The 20,492-nt window shown below is 27.6% G+C and overlaps 1 protein-coding gene and 1 long non-coding RNA gene across 2 annotated transcripts; both read right to left on the reverse strand.

Moving 5' to 3' along the window:
* Nucleotides 1-3,060: 3,060 nt before the first annotated feature.
* LOC112683080 (homeodomain-only protein-like) lies at nucleotides 3,061-9,083 on the reverse strand. The gene is made up of 3 exons (XM_025553944.1): nucleotides 8,741-9,083; nucleotides 6,454-6,617; nucleotides 3,061-3,264 (listed from the first exon to the last, which is right to left on the reverse strand). Exons 2-3 carry the CDS (start codon nucleotides 6,607-6,609, stop codon nucleotides 3,193-3,195), a joined length of 228 nt encoding a protein of 75 aa, XP_025409729.1. The 5' UTR covers nucleotides 6,610-6,617; nucleotides 8,741-9,083; the 3' UTR covers nucleotides 3,061-3,192.
* Nucleotides 9,084-10,997: 1,914 nt separating this feature from the next.
* LOC112683079 lies at nucleotides 10,998-16,747 on the reverse strand. The gene is made up of 3 exons (XR_003148571.1): nucleotides 16,650-16,747; nucleotides 11,909-11,985; nucleotides 10,998-11,853 (listed from the first exon to the last, which is right to left on the reverse strand). It is a non-coding gene; the product is annotated as an uncharacterized LOC112683079 (long non-coding RNA).
* Between the last annotated feature and the right edge of the window lie 3,745 nt (nucleotides 16,748-20,492).

Raw genomic sequence — 20,492 nt, forward strand, 5'->3', positions numbered from 1 at the left:
AGTGAGAAATAAATAAAATGCCTTTACTTATTCCGGGAAGCTTGTCATAAGATTATTATTTTCAACGACTAACAATTTAGTATATCTAAAATATTAGATAATGTTTGAAGCTCAAAAGCAAATAATGTTTTAAAAGATTCGATTTAATTGGTTAATTCTGCTGATAATGTCAGCAGGATACAAGTTACAACCGATAATTTATTATTCTACATTAGTACAATTTTAACTTTTTTTTCTCAGATATTTTATTTAATACGAATAAATGCATAAATACCTACATAATATGTAGGTTATTATATTATAATAACCTTCAAATTATACTAAGTTAATTACTATTATTTTGAACTTTCATAACTAAATCAACAGACGTAATTAAAAAAAAGGAATATATGAATTTATCGAAAAATTTATCAAACCATAAAATAGTTTTAAAATGGGTTTAACAACATGTGCCCAGCTTGTATGAAAACATACATTTGCTAATCTTAACATTCCAATGAAATAACATACCTAATCTGCTATTCTAAAATTTAAATATTTCATAAACTTACTGGTACTAATTATTTGATTTTTAAATTTTAAATAAATTGGGAAACAATTAATAGTGAAATACAAAATTACCTCTTTTCTGAGTTTATCGTTGTTTTACTTTAATATTTAATAATATAAGATGTGTATTTAGTACTGTATTACATAAAACTCCATACATATTTTCATGGTCTAAAAAGTGTCTCCTAGAAAAACTACACGCATCATTATAAAATTAATAAATTTTGGCTTTTAGAAAACACAAGTAAATCTCCCAAACATCAATATTTCAATTTCATTAAACAAATTAGACAAATATTTTATGTAGTCTAAATTATTGATGGGAATAATAGAATGATTTCAATAATTGAATGATTAGTAATCGAAAAAAAAATCGAATAATCAAATGATTAGTAAATGAAATTAAAATAATCGAATAATCGAATGATTAGTACACGAAATCAGAATAATCGAATGATTCATGATTTAACTGCTTGAAATGGTTGTAAAAATAATCGAATGATTATCTATTAGTGTGAAAGTGAATTGCATTTTCAATCTAAATATGTGTACGTATTAAACCGCGGTTAGTTTAGCGATTACCGATACCGGAAATTATACCAATGATTAAAAATAAATAATATTTCAATATTGATGGACACCCGACTTCTTAATTTAGTACCTAATCGGCAATGAGTAAAACACGCATTTCTTTCGAATAATTAAATTAATTTTCTTTTGATAAATATGTCTGGTAACATTATTTCGATCACCTACTAAAATCATTCGATAATTTTGATAATCGAAAAATAATAATCGAATGATTCGATTATTCCCATCACTAGTCTAAATCGTTAATATCTGTTATATTTTGCTTTTTCATATATATGGATAAGAGTCTTAAACTATGAACGATATCCTTGGGGTATTGCAGATAATGCAAAACTACTTTAACTATTTTCTTTTTTTACTTTACTTTAAACTACTTTAACTTCTTTTTTTTGAACTACTGCCGCGCAGTCAATACCGATATACATTTACAATTTGTAACTATATTAAAAGAAAAATTTATAATTATGAATATAAATATAATATTTAAATAAACGCAACAGTGTCAAAAAAATACATTAGTTTAATCTATTCTGTGATAACTATAACCTACTGGGTCTGTCTGTATACTTCAACTTTTGTGATTATGACCGTAAATTGCCTATACAGAGCGCCGCATCATCAATGATTTTAGTATTACTTTATAACCATCAATTATAGTATTATAATCGTATCTATAGTATTTATAATATTTATAGTAATTTTCATAATACAATACAATTATAATATTCTTCGTAGGTAATAATTTGATGAAGTATAGTAATGTAGTTAGCTCTTTATTGCATTTCGCCACTGCATGCGCTGCATCATAAAGTTAACCATGGGTGAAACATAAATCTGTGTTATCGATGCCGGTAATATTCAACGATTGTTCTTGCGCCATGTTAGTGGTTAATATTAATATTATAATAAAATAAAAATTATTTTTATCTCAATAATGTTCTTTTTCACAGACTTAATTTGTAATCTTGTGCCATAGCACAATTTCTGTGCATTAAAATTTCGAATTAAAATATTTGGAAAAACAATTTTTAAATCAAACTTGTGTGATGGGAGTTCAGGAAGATACAAAAAAATCTATGTAATCGGTCGTGTAGTTTCTGAGATAAGCCATTTCAAAGAAATTAGTTTCACGTTTATATAATTAAACAGACCACACTGCGTAGAGCGTGTTTCATTTAAAAATCAAATGACTGACGTATAACTTTAAATCAAGTAATAGAATATAAAAATTTATGATTAAAACGGCTACTATAAAATAGCTTTATTTATATATTTATTGAAAGCAGAAAATGTATTCTACAGTAGTTCAGTAAATCATGGGTGCGTACACGTACACAAATATTAAGTAGAGTATGTTAATATATTTCCAATTTTTAACACAGTCCTGGTTAGAATATCTGAAGCTTCTATATATAACGGATAATCACAGAATATGAAAAGTTTGCCACTATTGAGAACATAAAAAATATAAGCTATTGTCGTATCCTTTTATTAGAAATGTAGCATATATAATAGCATTTATATAATACACATACTACTATTAACAACAGAAAAGTTTTTATAATAAAGGTTTTAAATTACTGATAAAAGCGAATTAGTCTGCAATAACTCCAAAAAAATCAACAAATCTCGTTTATAGTTAAAACTTTAAATATTTTATTAAATAAAAATAAGACTTGATATTTTTAGGCATACTACATAATAACTATATGTATACTTCTCGAGTGAAATAAAAACTCATTAAACTGTATAAATAACAAAATATAGATATTATACATTTTGTTCATTTTCGCGTATTATTGCAGTATTTTACGAATCGATGCAACGATAAAAAAAAAAAATTATGCAAAACATAATACTAAAATTATTCAAAATATAACAATATAATACTAATAACAACTAAATAAATACAACAACAAATATAATTTTACCATGTTGTATAAAAGAAATCATAAAATCTCTATTATGAAAAATAACAACGTTCTCTTTTAAACAATAATTAATACATGTAGTATCTACATTGTAGGTGTAGTTAGTGTATTTTGTTTTAATTTACAATTGCCCAAAACAATCTGAAAGTCCTTGACTTCGTCTCCATGCCGCAAGTCGTTTGGTATACCAAATCTAAAACATACACGGATAATGAAAATTAATAATGATCTTAATTATTAAATCTTAATAATTAATATAATATTATTACAAAATACAAAATATTTTTGAAATAATTTATAATATTATAATTAAAATGTTTTATAGTTATAATTATTCATAAACTATATTCATTTTTCTTGTCCGTTATAACAAATACTAATAAAACTATTACTAAAAAATGTTTTACTATATTTATTTATTTTAACCCATTATAGCATTACGAGGTCTCTAATGAAGTATTAGAAATCATAAAATAAAACTATATATTATAAAAAAGAAAGATTACATGTTACATAATTATACGAAGTTCTCAGCTATTAACTTAGAACACACGTATCTTGTATGTACATTGAATCTATTTTTGATTTGTGTTACATAATTGTAGGATTTTCACTTCAATAATGGGATGGAAACACATAGATTCACAAATACAACTCTTCACATCATTGTGTACCTTCTGATACCTTTACTGCTCTACTGACCCAATACATAAAATAAATATAAGAATATTTACAAACCACATCCTTGATAATTCAACGATGTTAGAAAAAATTATGAAAATATTAAAAATATATATTTATTATAACTATTTAACGGACATGGCCGTTTTCGACCAAAAACGTACCCTTCCCTTTTCGGCCAATTCACTTTTCGACCAAATTTAAAATAGGTTGATTTATTTTTTGACCAAAATCGTACCTTTCTCTTTTCAGCTGATTCACTTTTCGACCAAATTTAAAATAGGCCGATTCCCTTTTCGATCATAACAAATATTGACATAGTAATTATTTAGTAAATTTACTACAATAGTTAATAACACAATAAATACGAACAATAATTAAAAATTAAAATACAGGCAATATCATAGCTTAACGCATTGTTATAAAATATATAATATGTATATTGTATAAATAAAAATTAATACAAAAAAGATAAAACCCATAAAAAATTATAGTGTCGTTATAACATATAATAAAAATATTATATCAAACTAGATTATGATTGGTTGGTGTCGAAAAAGTAAACGCATATAATATTATGAGAACCCCTTTGTTAAATAATAATATTTAACAGTTTTGGGAGCCAATTTAAAAAAATACATTTTCGGGAGCCAATTCAAGGGTCGAATTAGTATTTACCTAAAATTGGGAGCCAATTCAATGGTCACCATAATATAAATTATATATTATATAAAGCCAAAGTTAATTATATGATGATGATATATAAAATACATTTATCCTTGACTGACATCTCAAATATGCGTCCAATTAGCTATTGTGATTTGTTAATTTCTCCTTAGTTCGATAATACTTAAATTAGATTATTTTCGCTCCAATATGTTATTTTTAGTCATCACATTAGGTTAAGTTTCAACTGTCAGATTATATTAACACTAAAATTAACAAATTCTTAAATTATTCAACAAAAAGTTTTTGTAGATAATTTTTATAACTATTTATTATCAGAAAATTTTTAAAGTTATAATTTAATTTAATAATTATTTTTAAAAGCAATATAAGTTACATATTCTATAGAAATAAAATAATTCTCAGATCACTGCAATGATACAGAAGAAACTACCAAACTATGTCTTCAACCTCAACAACGATATGTTTAAAAAAATAACTCCATATATAATATAATTATTTATGTTCAAAGTCTTTATTTTTTGAGGGGATTCAGAGTTCTAACTACTTTAGTTCTTTGGTTTTCAATACAGATTTTCTTATATAACATTTAAGAAACTCTTCTTTAACCAAAAAAGTTTTCTTTGCTAAAAATATTTTATTCCGTCAAAACACGAAGAAATTAAATAAAAGCAAATTGTATATCGAAATCAATAAAAAAAATAAAGGGATCTAAAATATAATTAGAGGCTAATATATCATAATAAATCATGATTTACTTCAAGTAGGTACCTAACTACATAATATATCTATATGCAACTATTTAGATAGGTTTCTTTGCTACAGACATTTACACACAAGTACATTATAAACAAGTATATATTCTATGTTTGTTTTTTTAAATTCAATATAATATGTAAATATATATAAATACTAAATAGTGTATATTATACAAATCACAACATCCAATATATTTTTAATATAATTTATTATTATAAATACTTAATACTTAATTAATATATTTTATAATTTGTTTAGCGAATGATAATTTAAACATTAATATTAGCACCAGCTTTTAGCAATTTTTGCATCTCATCCTATAAACACATAAATATATATATATATATATATATATACTATTTACCTAAGAGTATTACGGGAAAAATATGAAAATATTTCAATACATTATATACTTTTCATATTATTGAAATGTATTTAAATTTAGGATAGGGTTTTAAAATGATATTGTAATATTATCATACTAAAAATTATAACTGCATTAAAACCATGTTTCTATAATTTTAGTTATAAATATTTGAATTAATTTTTTTCACGTACAAGATAATATGATAATTACTTACTTCTTTTGGTAATTAATATAACATAAATCCTCGTAAATTTTACTTTCCTCTATGCTGAATATTCTAAACATATTTTGATCACGATTAGCGACTACATAAATTCTAATCAACTAAACATGATGTATAGTTATGTACATTGTTACTGATTAAATAAAATAAATATTTTTTATTGAAAGTTATAATAAATTTGGCACTAATGAAAACACATTTTTTTATGTTAATTATATTACTTATCATTATTAATTATTCATATATGGTTTTATTTAATAACTTATCCATAAAAATATTGATTTAATAGAAAAATATTAATACTGATCAAGGTTGTCATTTAAAAACAATTTAACGATTAAATGTGTACTTATAATTCAATTGTTTTTAAAACCTTTTAAATGCATATATTTTAATGATGCCACTTTACTTTTATTATTTTTTAATAAGCAATATTACAACACAGTTAAAATCCTTGTATTTATATTAGTAGTTTATTAGTTTTATATTTTTCTGTAATTTACTAATATATTAATAAAGTAATAACGAATTCGTTATTTAAATATTTTATATAAATTAATAAATAACTATATGGTTTACTTATTTGTATTTGAAAATCTTCATAATTTTTTTTCTAACTAATTATATATTTGATGCTATTAAGTAAGAAAATAATTTCATTTTACCTTAACGTCTACATCTCTAACGCCTAATTCTGCTGCAATTAACTCCAAATCAGTAGAATGAAGAGTTTTGACTTTGTTAAACTGAGCTTCCAAGATTTCCAACACTTCATCAGAGAGTGATATGTGAGCATTTTCACTTTGATTTGAAAAATCCATCGTAACAACTGTTTAAAATAAAATTATTGATCACGTATTTTAAAATTTATATGTACGTATTACTAAATACATTATATTTTTCTGTAATATTTGTTTTATTTATTTATTTAGCATTATACAACAAGATGATGTAACAATTTTGAAAAATGTCGAATAGAAAAAAATGTAAATACGAAACTTTAACTTTATTGAATGTCTTAAAATACATTCAATTCGTCACACATTAAACCTTGACCAAGCTGTCTTAGTATTATATAATTAGAAATGTATATCTGCGATGTTATGAACTTATTTATAAAGACACCATATAACTATTTGGTAGTTAGATCAGGAGCAGATTCAGACTATGATAAAGGAGGGGAGGGGTTTGAAAGAAAAATTTTAATAATTTAAAGTTAACTGGTTTGCATTACAGCTTAAAATATATTTTGACTTTATTTAGTGTACGATTAAAACTAAATCTCCAAATTATGTTTTTTTTTTATTGGTAATCAGGGAGAGGGGGTCGTCTCTCGGAAAATTATGTATATCAATATGAGTCATGCAATTATATAGTTATTTTTTTTTTTTTTTTTTGATAAATTAAAATCTTTTTAACTTTTATCTTTATCTTTAATCTTTTTTATCTCTGTATCCGATATAAATTTAATTACCTTTTTAACTAATTATTTATTAACTGTGTAAATAATTTTTGTAATTATAGTATTATTAAAAATTCTGATTTATAGTTTTTACTATCATAATACAGATAAAAAAGTAAACTTGATTAATTATTTTCCCCGTAATAAATGCCATTATTTGCTATCTGAAATTAAATAAATTGATAATGTTCGGTTTGCGTGTATCAGTTAAGCAAGAATATGTACTCGTATTTAGATATGCATAGGTATTTTAATAAAGAAAGTATTAATTTAAAAATCCTACATGAAGTTTTTTTTTCAAGTATATTTTGTATAATTTTACATGTTGAATAAAATGTATTAATTTCATATATTTTTAAAAATCAATTAGTAAAATATATTAATAATAGTAAATAATATTATAATGAATAAGTGATCATTACAATGAGCTATGAGTCATAAGCAATACTAAACAAGTATACTTATAGTACAGAAAACTTAACCTGTATTAAAATGAATGCAATTTATTGAATAAATTAAATGTACATAATAAAATTGATTATGCATTATTCAAGTTAGTGTTAAACATATTTTATCTTCTCAAAAACCATTAAAACGACTTTGTTTTTTTTTTATATTATTTTCTAACTAATAGCGTGGTGAGAACTATTTTCAATTAGTAATTCAATTAAAATTATGTTTTGAAATTTTAATTTATATATCAATTACCATAATATTTTTTATATTAATAGAGATAATAAATGCATATAGTATACTCCACACTCTATTCGTCTTAACCACTGTAGATTATAATCTACACCATAATTTTAACACTATATAAATATTTATTTTTAATAAATTATTTACAAAAATTTTACTTGATATATTTACTTGAAATGTAGGAGATACATAAATATTGAGAAAAGAATTAAGGATACTAAAAATGATTAAATTGAAAACATAAATGGTTGGCGTTCAACAAATATTTAGTCTAAAATTCACAAAGATAAAAATATGATATAAATATATATATAGAGTGTATATGCCAGCTGTAGTATAATCTTTTTTATTATTCCTTAGCTGATTAGGTGAAATAATTACAGCTCAGCAATTAAAAAATATCATAACAGAGAAGTATCATCTTATATAATTCGAAAAATTCGCAATATGGACATACAATAATACAATATTACATTCCGATGTAATACATTTAAACTTCTATGAATATTTTTTATTTATAATAAATTCCATTTAAGAATTATATTTCAATTCATGTATACAAGTGCAAAACCCACGTAACGATAAAATGTTACGGATTGCGACTGCGTTGTGATTTTGGTAATTTTTAAGTTTTCAACTATCCGAACGGAAAAACGTACACGAGAAACAAAAAAATAACGATTTACGCGGGTACGGTGGTAGTAGCTGATATTTCGTCGTGCCGTAACGTCGCCGGTACAGGTGCAAAACACAGCAGTGCACGTAGTGCAGATGTACGTAGCGACACTTACCTGTCGACAGAAGACCGCTGGGCGGTCAATGCGGTGGAGGAGCTACCAGTCGCGGTAAGTCTCGCAGTCCCCCGGTCGGTCCGACGAACCGCCGATGTTCTCCCGTAAGCTCTCGGCACGGCCGCGCAACAGTAATGATTGTTTTCGATGTTAAACTGTAATGAACAATACCGGATGGAAAAATAAATAAAATAATTACAACAACAATAACGTGTAATAACGATACGCGTCGGCAGCACGACCGAATGGTTTCGGTTGCGTCGGCAAACTCGAGCCCGCGCAACTGCGTGTCCGTCGGTCGTGTGTATTCTTGGACCGCTCTCGACGGACGGCGCGGGCGCGCGTGCACACGTTTCAACGCACCGCGTGCACCTCTTGCGATAGCCCAACTCCCCCCCCTTGTCCCCCGCGCATCGCACGCAGAGTAGGTCGCGGATGTCTCCGGGTGCCCCCACCGCACGCGCGGTCGTACGTTACCGCGATCCTAACCACGGCATCGCGACGCCGGGGGACTTCTCTCCGTGGACGTACGACATGTCGTCGGTACGACTACCGCGATGCATCCGCGACACTCGACCAATCGATCCGGTGCCGACGGTCGTCTCCACCGTCAACGCTCTGCTGTTGCGCCCGCGGTTTTCGAAGCTTTCGCGATCCCATCTTCAAGACCGTAACCCACGAAACCACCGTTATGCATGTGAGCGAAAACATAATGTTTCAACAATTGGTTTTTTATTTTCATTTTCACAAAATCCAAGCAAATCGTTCGCGTCCGAACATGCCAAAACTGCGTCGAACCATGGGAGTAGATGTTCCAACAATGTCTACCAGAAGTGTCTTCGTTGAATCTGTCGTAGAGACGTCCTCAAGAGGAGGGCCAAATGTGACCCTTTTGGCCTTTTATTCTTCAATTTTTTGTTATTTATTATGTATATCTTACTAGGAAAATACATAAATTTGAATACATGTATGAATTTCGCCTCCCACTCCAATAAAAAGATCCAGGAACGTTACTGTTTTGCCGACGCTTCCATCAGATATTCTTATAGGCGTGTCACAATAATCTAAATGACCGTCTGATGCTTCTATGCCTAACGATCATCATCATCCAAATCAAATGTTTCCTATAGTTCTGAATAGCACTTCCTCTGACCTGTACAAGAACGTGGTAGGTAACGGAATATAACTGCCAGTTAGGCATCAACGATCGGAACATCTTCCGATTTCTTCAAATTCAAATATTGTTCTTAAATGTATTTAATTTAAAATGTTTCAGTGCCTTGATCAATAACTGAAAACTTGTTGTAGTCAGTTGTTGAACTAAGTGTAATCCGTAATACGAGAAGTTAAACAAAAACTGACTAACATATAAATTATTTATTATATATATTATATATTACAATAGTCACTATACATACTTAAATACAACGTTAATGTCTAATCGTTGAACATCACAAATTTCAGGAGTGACTTGAATAAAAAATATTGAGGGGCTCCAGCAGTGGTATAGTCAGGATTTTTTAATGGGAGGGGCTAATCACTTTTTTGGATAAGTAAGGTAAAATGAGATATGAGAATTCACCCTTAACCCCTCCCCACCATCTATCCCCATGTTTTTAAATGTAATTCAAGCATTTTAGTATAGTTTTAAAAATATTTATTAATATATAATCTATAATAATAATAATAATAATAATAATTTTGGTTTCAGTATTCAGTCACTTACTCCACTCTGACAGCTGCATTCTATTAGGCAAATTTCTGGCAAATTCAGTTATTATTTCACTTTCATCGAATTGCTCTTTTTATTTATATTAGCCATAGCTAACCCGTTCAGTCTGTTTTCCGACATGGTGCTTCTTAACAAAATTTTTAAGCGATTAAGTGCTGAGAACGTTCTTTCCGGAGTGAAAGAGGTAACTGGTAACGTGGCGAATAATTGTAAAAGTATTTTAATGTTAGGTCGAAGATTGGTGCGATGAGAGAGTGAATCAACAGCAGAATTCAGTTTTGGAATAGTATTTTGACTCCATTTTTGCCTCCGTATGAACATCTAGAAGTATCTACATGATACAACAATATGTTCGAATCGATGATGAAATAATATAACGTATGCAGGGATGAGCCTAGATATTTTTTGGGATGGGGGTTCAATATTTTTACCATCACATATTTAAAATAGATTTATTTTACAAGATAATAATTCAATAGTACTAGATACATCGACGATGTATTATACAAATAAGCCTTGCAAATGTTGATGATATTAAACATAAATTCTATAAAAATATTAAGCAGAACTTTTCTATCAATTCTTTTTACATTTCTGAGGGGTAGTTAAATACCACGCTAGACACGTTCCTTAACGTATAAACAATAAAATAATGTAGATCGGTGTGTGTGTTGAAACTGCATATACCGCGGCGGTGAACGGCCGTTGTTAGTGCAGTCACAGCTCAGAAGTCGCAGGACGGATTACAGTTAGTATATATTATGTTAAAACATGGGTGGGTGTTCATGGAGACCACCGGAGGATAAATGGGTGTATGTAAATGTATACCTATGAGAGGAGTTAAAGTTCGCAGAGGAGAAAAAATTATCGTACGTAACATTGCACGCCGCCGTGAGAGAACTAGATCTATTGTGTTTGTAATACGTATATCCGTAACCTGCACTCAGTGTCACGTATGTGTGTACGCAATAATAATATGTATATGATAATAATAATAATTATAATAATAACTTTATATATTATATACATATAGTGCACTGTAACAGTTAAACTGTACACGCAATATGTGTACATATTGTACTGCTAATATATTATATTGTATACCGTTATAACAATCGTGTTAGGATACATGTCCATTTACCGCGGTAGTACTATTTCGTTACACCATGCTGCGTGTATGCATTTTCGTGCGAGCGTATTGTTTTATTTTTAACAAACTGAAACGTCTTGAACGGCGCAACGTGTGTCATGTCGAGTTTAATCCTTTTAAATGTCATTGCAGAAATAAAATCGTACGCACTGAAAGTATAATGGTTATCTTCGGATACCGAGTGTTGTATATTATATTATACGGATGCGGATTATGTTTTATCGCGTGGCACTGCAATAATAATGTATCTATGATGCAAACAAATAAAATAACTACGTTGTCTTACCTTCATAACTTTATCGAGTGCTTTATGTAAAACGCTGCTTGCACTCAAACATTCAAAGTGGTTTGGCAAATTCACAGCTAAAACAGTTTAAACACGTTACTTTTTAAATATATATACATACATAAACGATTTATTTTTATATTTAAAAATCAAGAGGGTGTATAATACACAGCACACTTGAAAATATTCGAAACTATTTGACCAACGGAAGTTATTATAGTTTAAGATTTTATAGTTAACTGTTATAGTTTAGTATGCATAGATTATAAATATTTTTAGATATTTCACATTTCAGTTATTTCAACGCCGAAATTTTCTATGATGTGCACATCGGTAAGCCACGGTGGTTTTTTCCATTTTGAACTTCGTTAAATATCTCCAAATCATGCACCAATAGTATCATAAAACACTCTACATCCATTAGCGAAACCGAAAAATATCCGTTCTACACAAACTTTGTCCAACAGTAATTAGGTATATACTCGTATATATCTAATACGAACTCTAGAGTAATACGGACTACTGACGTCGAAAACAAGTTAATGAGAAAAAATTTCCATAAATAATGATTATTATTAATAATTATTTTAATTCGTAGATGATGAAATAATAATTAATATATCATGTCGTCGTCAACGCCTCGACGGATAATGTAAAATATTACAAAATTTGCTCGTATAATTAATACATAGCTACTCGATGTAACTAAATTATTAAAATATTTAATTTACTACTACTACTGTTGCTACTACATTATTAATATATATATATATATATATATTCCTATGGGCATAGCAGCATTGAAACTTGATATTCAATAGTTTCAAAATATATGTTTGAAGCGCGAGTCTCGTGTCTGTATTGCAACGTTTGCTCATGTTTTGTGTAATATAATTATTTTGCATAATAAATAATCCTTATTACTGATGCGTTATGCAACACCTCTTTTATTGTCGTTCACATATCTTATCAATCGTTTCACACCGCATGCGAAATTATCATGATTCACGAGTAGGCGCCGGCAAAAGCAGGTCATGTAAAAAATAATCCCATCCTATAAAGGCTTTTAAGTTATTAATTATCGTTGAAAATAATATCTGAATATTGGCTGTAGTGCTCAGTGGAGTAATTTGATCGGTTATATTTTAAGTGGCAGCTTGAAGTCGCAGTGTGTTACAAATTACAATGGTATGAAATAGTAATAGTTTGTAATTTGATTAACAACAAATGTACACACTAAATATTACGTACTATATATATACATATTATCATCGTGAATTGAGTGATTTTAATTCCACGGCAATATTTTAAAAACCATTACGAATTTTCTTTTATTCTTATTGTCTAATATATATACAGTGCCTGCCTATAACACTAAAGGATATGTAATACATAGTATGTTATACATTTCTTAAATACGCACGATATGTCCTTCGGCACGATAAAATATCCATACGTTTCTATTGATATAAATAGTCCAATTTAATACCAATACAAAACATTATGAAATGCATTGAACAATATTTTTAATAGAATTATTTACTGTTATCAAAAGAGTACAAAAGCTATTATTATTTTTTTTATTTCTTATACGTGAACTAAATCTATGAGATTCTCCTATTAAACACTCCGTCATATAAAATACATTATATATATATACTTATTTATGAATATTATATATTGTACAAAATATGCTTAAAATATATATTTGTTATAATTCTGACGTAGATATTAGATAAAAAAACATAAAATGAATTAAATACATCTTAAGTATAGAACAGTTTCTCAGCTAATGAGACAATATATGTATACCTAATGATTTAATATCGATAGTAAATACGTGTGTTTTACTACTGCAGCGCTGAACGTACCTAATTAAATTCAACATACTGTTATTGACCTCACATATTATATTTGTCTTGAATTCTGTACAATTCTTAAATATCATATTCAATAATGTTATTACAATATTAATTATGAATCATAACACGTATGTAGATAAAAGTGAACTACATTTGCTCATAAGCACTCGTGCATATAATACATAGGCACAGTCTTGTGTTATTGCAATTACAATATTAAGTTACACGGTTGGCACTTGCATGTTCAAAATCTTGACTGACGTGCGATGCAATGTGTGCAGTTGTCGATTTCTCCAATGAACTTGTATGAAATTTACGTAGATCATTTAAGATAACATTAATACACATTTCGATGTAAATACATATTATATGTTATAATTATTTGCTGTCTTTTAACGCTTTGAAAAAAATCAATTTACTGAATTGAGAAAGTCTGCACATTTTTCTTATCATTAATAATATAAATATACAAACAACATACAAATAAGTAATTATTATACCACTTGTACTTGTAATTTATAAAACAAAATATTAAAATTGAACGCAACGTACTGAATAACAATGAAAATATCATCGATCATAGGTTTTTGTAAACTTCGACACGACTAATTTTAAAAGTGCATATAAAATAATACTTTGTCTACTAAATCTATAATTATTATATGCTCACAGTCAATGGTTCATTTAATCGAATGTTGTTTATATAAATATGCACGATTCATGTGAATACGTTTGTACACCATTACGAGCATTAAAATAATATAAATTTCATAAATATTGAATTTGTAATAATAATTTAATAATAATTTCAAAGAAACAAATCGTTGAGTATATAGTATTAATTACGTCTATCGCGGTAAAATGTAAAAATGGCAGCATGAAAACAAAAACGGCTGTTTTTCTAGGTCGGAGGTTTAATGACAGCAAATTATTGTACCGGTCAAACGATTACTGTAGAAGTTGTGTAGATACATAACTGCAATCATGAAAACCAACACAACATATAGGACATATCTAATTGCTACTGTTAAGTATAATTTTATTTTCTGATTCTTTCAAAAAAGTTTCACTAGCAAAATTCCAGAAAAATTAACATGTACGGATATCTATCAATTTTATCTCGCATTTAATTAATATCATAGATTCTATAATACGCTTTCAACATTTTGTCATACGCATATAAATTCTTATTGATAAATGTAAATTGTATAAACATAATATTTAGTAAATTTTAAATAAAATATTTCGTAAAAATTAAACGTATGTCATGATTGCCACAGCCAAGTTATGGATATTTGTTTTTTAGAATTTATTGTAAAATAAATGAACATTCGAAATGTTTTTCTGTAAACTATAACTGTAATTATATGTATTTACGAGTACCTACGATTGTCGTTTAACCATATGGGTTGTGTCAATAAAATAACAACGATAATAATATAAATGCACCATAAATTATTAATCTTCACTAAATACAAAACGTTACATAAAAGATTGGACAACATTATTCAAAAACAGTAAAAACACTTAGAACTATAGAATTAATTTTAATGATTTTCTGTGAACAATATACAAACGAATTCATCTGATATGACTCCAATGCGTGTCCAACGTTTTATCATTTTCATTTGAGCTAACATGGAATCCTATTCCATCGTTTCTATTCTTCCATCTATTCTATCGTAGCTGTCTTTCCCGATTGCATGTCTACTTCGTATTTTCTTATGGAAATATCGTGACAAATTTATTCTATACAAAACCTACGCGTACATATAATGACAACCAGTGTTCTTTGTAGAAATAATATTTTTTTTTTTGCACGATAAACACGTCATGATTGTCACTTGTATTTAAGCATTTCAATCTACCCACATAATAATGCTACCATTTTACCGGAATGATAACACACCCAAGTTGTGGGAAAACCCTTTATTAAAAACAATTAAATTCAAATTAAAAAAAAAATTACACCAATTGTTAAGGGCATGGCAGTTTACCATCAATTGTAACGTTCCTTAACTGCTAAATATAATACACTATAAGTATATCTTTAGTATAATCTACCTATATAACTTTGTCTTCCAAAAAAAAAAAAAACTACTGTTATAGATCTTTGGTGAGATAAAAATATTTACTTTTCATTTTTGACTTATAAATAGTTAGCTCCAGACTGATTTTAACGCTTTTGCAAAAAAAAATAATAAACATTTTACAATTCATGGATAACCAAAAATTAAATTAAAAGGGGAAAGCTGAAATGTATTTTATCATAATTGTTGGCGATGAACACAGTATTAATCTAATATGAGTAATCTAGTAATGGGCCCCCCCCAAATTTATGTAAACCTTGGGGCCCGTGTGCGCGGCATACTCTGCACGCCCAGTTTTTACGGCACTGGCGATGGCATTTTCAATAACACTGACGTTCCGAAATATTTTATTCTAACCACACAAACATTTTTTGAACATAAATAAATATATTTTGCAAATGTAACATAAATTTCGAGGATTGCGGATTGGCTATCCTTGTTTTATTGTAATTATTATTTGTTCCGATTTCCAAACGCAGTCAATTTTATACCTGAAGACCTAAAATCGCATGAAAACTTCCTCACTTTACCGATCAACAAAATTTAATGAAAAGCTAATCGGCCACTTCGAAATCGGCATGTCTACATACATTTTTTTTTTTTTTAATCGCATTCAATATTAGGTTCTACCAAGATAAGGAAGGTATTAATTTATATTCTTGTATGTGCACCGCGGTGCATTTCTATTAAATTTAAAGTTCTATCATCACTCCATTTTTTTCAAAAATATTTTAAATACCAAGAAAAGAAAAAATGAAATAAATGAACTATTATGAAAGTTTTGATTACCTTTAACATCAAATATTGATTGAGTTGGAACACGTCTCCACTAGACAAGTCGGTTCGGCTTCTTTTGATGTACACCGCACGCTGACGGGGTTACGATATCCGATGTATTCGGCCTGATTACGAAGTTGACAGTCACGTTTACACAAGTGCAGCTTTGCGAATCGGCATAGTGAGGATGCACCTTTAGACGGTATATCTAATGAATAATTGAATATGTCGTTTCATCAATAAATAATTATTTTCAACAAAAGTGGAAAGTAATACTAGGAATTCTATCACATATGGCTATAACGTAAGATGATGTAATGTGAATTTCCAGATCAAACGAACATGTTAATAAATAAATAAAATCGATTAATGAAATGTTAACACGATAAGTTTAAACATTAAACGTAGATTATTTTATTTTTATTTTTTTACATTTATACATTATACTGACAATGCAGTTTATTTAATTATGTACGTTTTCAATAACGTTGCTTTCTTATACAAAATATTATGATACATAAATAAATAAACAAATAGTTAATATATAGAAATAAATATGCTATTTATTTATTTATTTATTAATATACAGGTATCAAACATTTAATAATAATAGATTTTAATTTTTTTATTTTAGCTATATATTATAATTAACTAAATAAAAAATTAATATAATTGGATAAACTACACGATTCTCAGAGTTAAAAAAAAGTATTAACCCACATTATATGAATTATATATAAACAATGTGTTTCACTCAAATGGCAACACGAAATATTTTTGTCTAGTAACCTCAAATTGAAATGAGATTTTCAGGGGAAGGTAGGGAGTACTGAAACACTTATTTTTTGATGATTTTCTTACCCCTTCAGTGACGAAATTTGCATTTTTTTAAATTGCAACCAGTGCCTTAAACACTAGACTTGTACAAACCAAATTTTTTTTTAAAAATAAATTATATTTCTATCTTAACAATAGACTGACTTACAACGAGTGAAAGTTAAAACAAAAACAATGTTTACTCAATTTTTAAGAATTAATTAAATTTAAAAAAATCTGTATTCTGTGATTATAAAATTATTTATGATTGAAAGCTGGGTACACGGAAAAGAAAATTGCAAGTAATTGGTTATTTTATGAATTGTACGAAATTTTGTCCATGATTTTTTAATCTGTTAATTTGTCAGTTGTCTTTCAATTGCCCGATGTGTTTTATTCCTTCCTTAAAAACGATTATATTTTTTTATTTATTGCACCATTATTTGTGAATTTAATTTCATCCATCCAATGAATGTATTTTAATCCTAACTGGATTTAATACCACTTGATTTTTTTTTTTTTTTTTGGGAGGGGTTGATATTTAAAATATATAGTTTATGCTAACCCACTGAATAATCTCCAAAATTTAAAATAGCAAATCACCGAATCATGCACACAACTGAAAAATTAATAGATTACAGAAGCTCCTCAAAATGAAGTCATACGATGTTTAGAAGTATAAATAATTTTATAATGACAGAATACAGATATTTTTAAATTTAATTTAATTTTTGAAAATCGAATAAACATTTATTTTGTTTCAACTTTTACTCGAAATAAATCAACCAATTTTGAGCTAAAAATATAGTTTATTTAAAAAAAAAAAAAAAATGCTTAAAAAATTTGGTCTGTCCGAGTCATATGTTAAAGATACCGATTGCTATTTAAAAAAATACAAGTTTCATTGAACACGAGTACATTGAAGGGGTTAGAAATTTAAAAATCAACAAAAAATTGTGTATTTCAATATTCTTTATCTATTCCTGAAAACCACATTTCAATCCGAGGTCATTAGACAGAAATCATTCGTGTTGCCATTTTAATAAAACATATTGTATATATTTTCTTATGATGTATGGTATAAACTAGATAACTTTCGTTATTGAATAACCATATTATTCAAGTATCACAACATTTGCATTTATTGCATTCAATGATATGAAAATGGTGTAAAATCAAATATGCAATAATATGATCATTAATATGATTGAAACGTGTTATTCTAAAAGTACATTTTCCGCACAATACATATTTAAGTATGATTTCGAATGACAATCAAATTTTAATTAAGAGTTTCATCTTTTTTTTTTTTTTGAATCAAGTATTTTTCAGCATGGAAATTTAATGTTGAATTAGCTACTGCTACCTATTGCTTCTAAACATCCAGCAACAGCAACAAAAAATATCATTAGCGAAGCAGCTGTCGTTGTAGCCGCTGCTACAGGGATTTGTTTAACAAACTTTGAAACCATATCGACTATTGCAGGTATAGCTGGAATTGCAGTTCCTGTTGTCGGCCCATCATACATCGTTCTAGATTCGCGATAAACGTATATTTAAATGTTCCCCAGATGAGAACAGAGTCAAAGCCATTCGTCTAATATCATTGATACCAGAAAATATAAGAAATAAATCCAATAAATTTGATGTAATAAATTATTAAAATAATTATTGTGCGACACAATGCACTTATCCAATGAGTATAAAAACCAGTAGGTAAATATCGATGTTCCGATAGATTGTTAAACGGAAGTGTAGCAAAATAATACGAAAGAACTCTGAATAAAGTGTTAAGAAACGATACAAAGAAATTTAAATCTGAATTTTTTAATGGTTTCCAACAAAGCCAATTAAGATGTATTTTTAGTGATTAAAGAAATTGTTATTATTAATATGAAATTATTATTTTTTTTAGCATTTGACCTATTTTAATATATATACTGAAATAAATGTTTTGTTAGTATAGATTGTATTAGTTATTAAAAAATGAGAAAAAAATTATTATTTTTTTATTTAATTAGGCCCCTCTGCCACCCTATAATCCGCTACTGTCTGTAAACTATAACTGTAATTATATTTATTTATGGATACTAACGATAGTTGCTTATCCACATGGCCCATATGGGTTGTGTCAATAAAACAACAATAATAATAATGTAGATGAACCATGAATTATTAATTCTCATAAAACTCTGTAAAACGTTGACAACATTATTAAGTACAATAATTAAAATAAACACAGTATTATTTAAAAAAAAAAATTCGATTAGTCATGGGCGTAACTAGGATTTGAATCAGGGGGGGGGCAAAATAAAACACATTTTTATTTTTACAAGTTTTCAAGTTTCAAGTTTCAGTTTTACAATTTTAACAAATTTTCTGTTGCAGCTCTTCTTTTTTTTTCATCAAACAATTTAAACTATTTTTAGACATATCTTATTTCATTTTTTATTTTAATGTAAGACTTATACGTTTGGTATAAATAAATAGAATTTTGTTTGAGGCGCGGGGGGAGCAAGTGCCCCCCTGCCACACCCTCACTATGCCCATGCGATTAGTGATTGTATGTCATATAATAATGTCCCACGAAAACGATTAATATTTAAGGTGTGAAATTCATGGTACTTTGATATTTCTAACTTTATATTTAATTTTTTAATTTTTTTTTTTTTATAATCCATCTAATACGAATTTTTTTGTTTATTTGATTGTATATTTAATTATTTTTTTTTTTTTAAATCCTTTGCCTCAAAATAAATTCAAATTTACCACTCTAGGGTATCACTCCTATGTGCACCTCGTTTTATGCGACTCTGCTTTTATAATTATGATTTAATAATTGATTAATAAATATAAAAACTGTCTTCTAATTTCTATACGCATTATATACATATAATATTATTAATAGGTATGCATTTATTTGTTGATATTTGTTTGTTGTTCAAGATTGTGGTATTATAAAGTTATTACGTGCATATAATATTTATTATTTACCATCACTATTTTATACACTTCTGCAAGTGATTTTATTCTATTAAT

This window comes from Sipha flava, unplaced genomic scaffold (assembly GCF_003268045.1).
Source record: "Sipha flava isolate LNK unplaced genomic scaffold, YSA_version1 218_pilon_pilon, whole genome shotgun sequence".
NCBI lineage: Eukaryota > Metazoa > Arthropoda > Insecta > Hemiptera > Aphididae > Sipha > Sipha flava.

Excerpts from the sequence above, each read along its gene's own strand:
- LOC112683080 (XM_025553944.1), bottom strand. The coding sequence starts at position 6,609 with ATGGATTTTTCAAATCAAAGTGAAAATGCTCACATATCACTCTCTGAT. Across the intron at positions 3,265-6,453 it reads TTAGAGATGTAGACGTTAAG|ATTTGGTATACCAAACGACT; the intron begins GTAAAATGAAAT and ends TGTATGTTTTAG.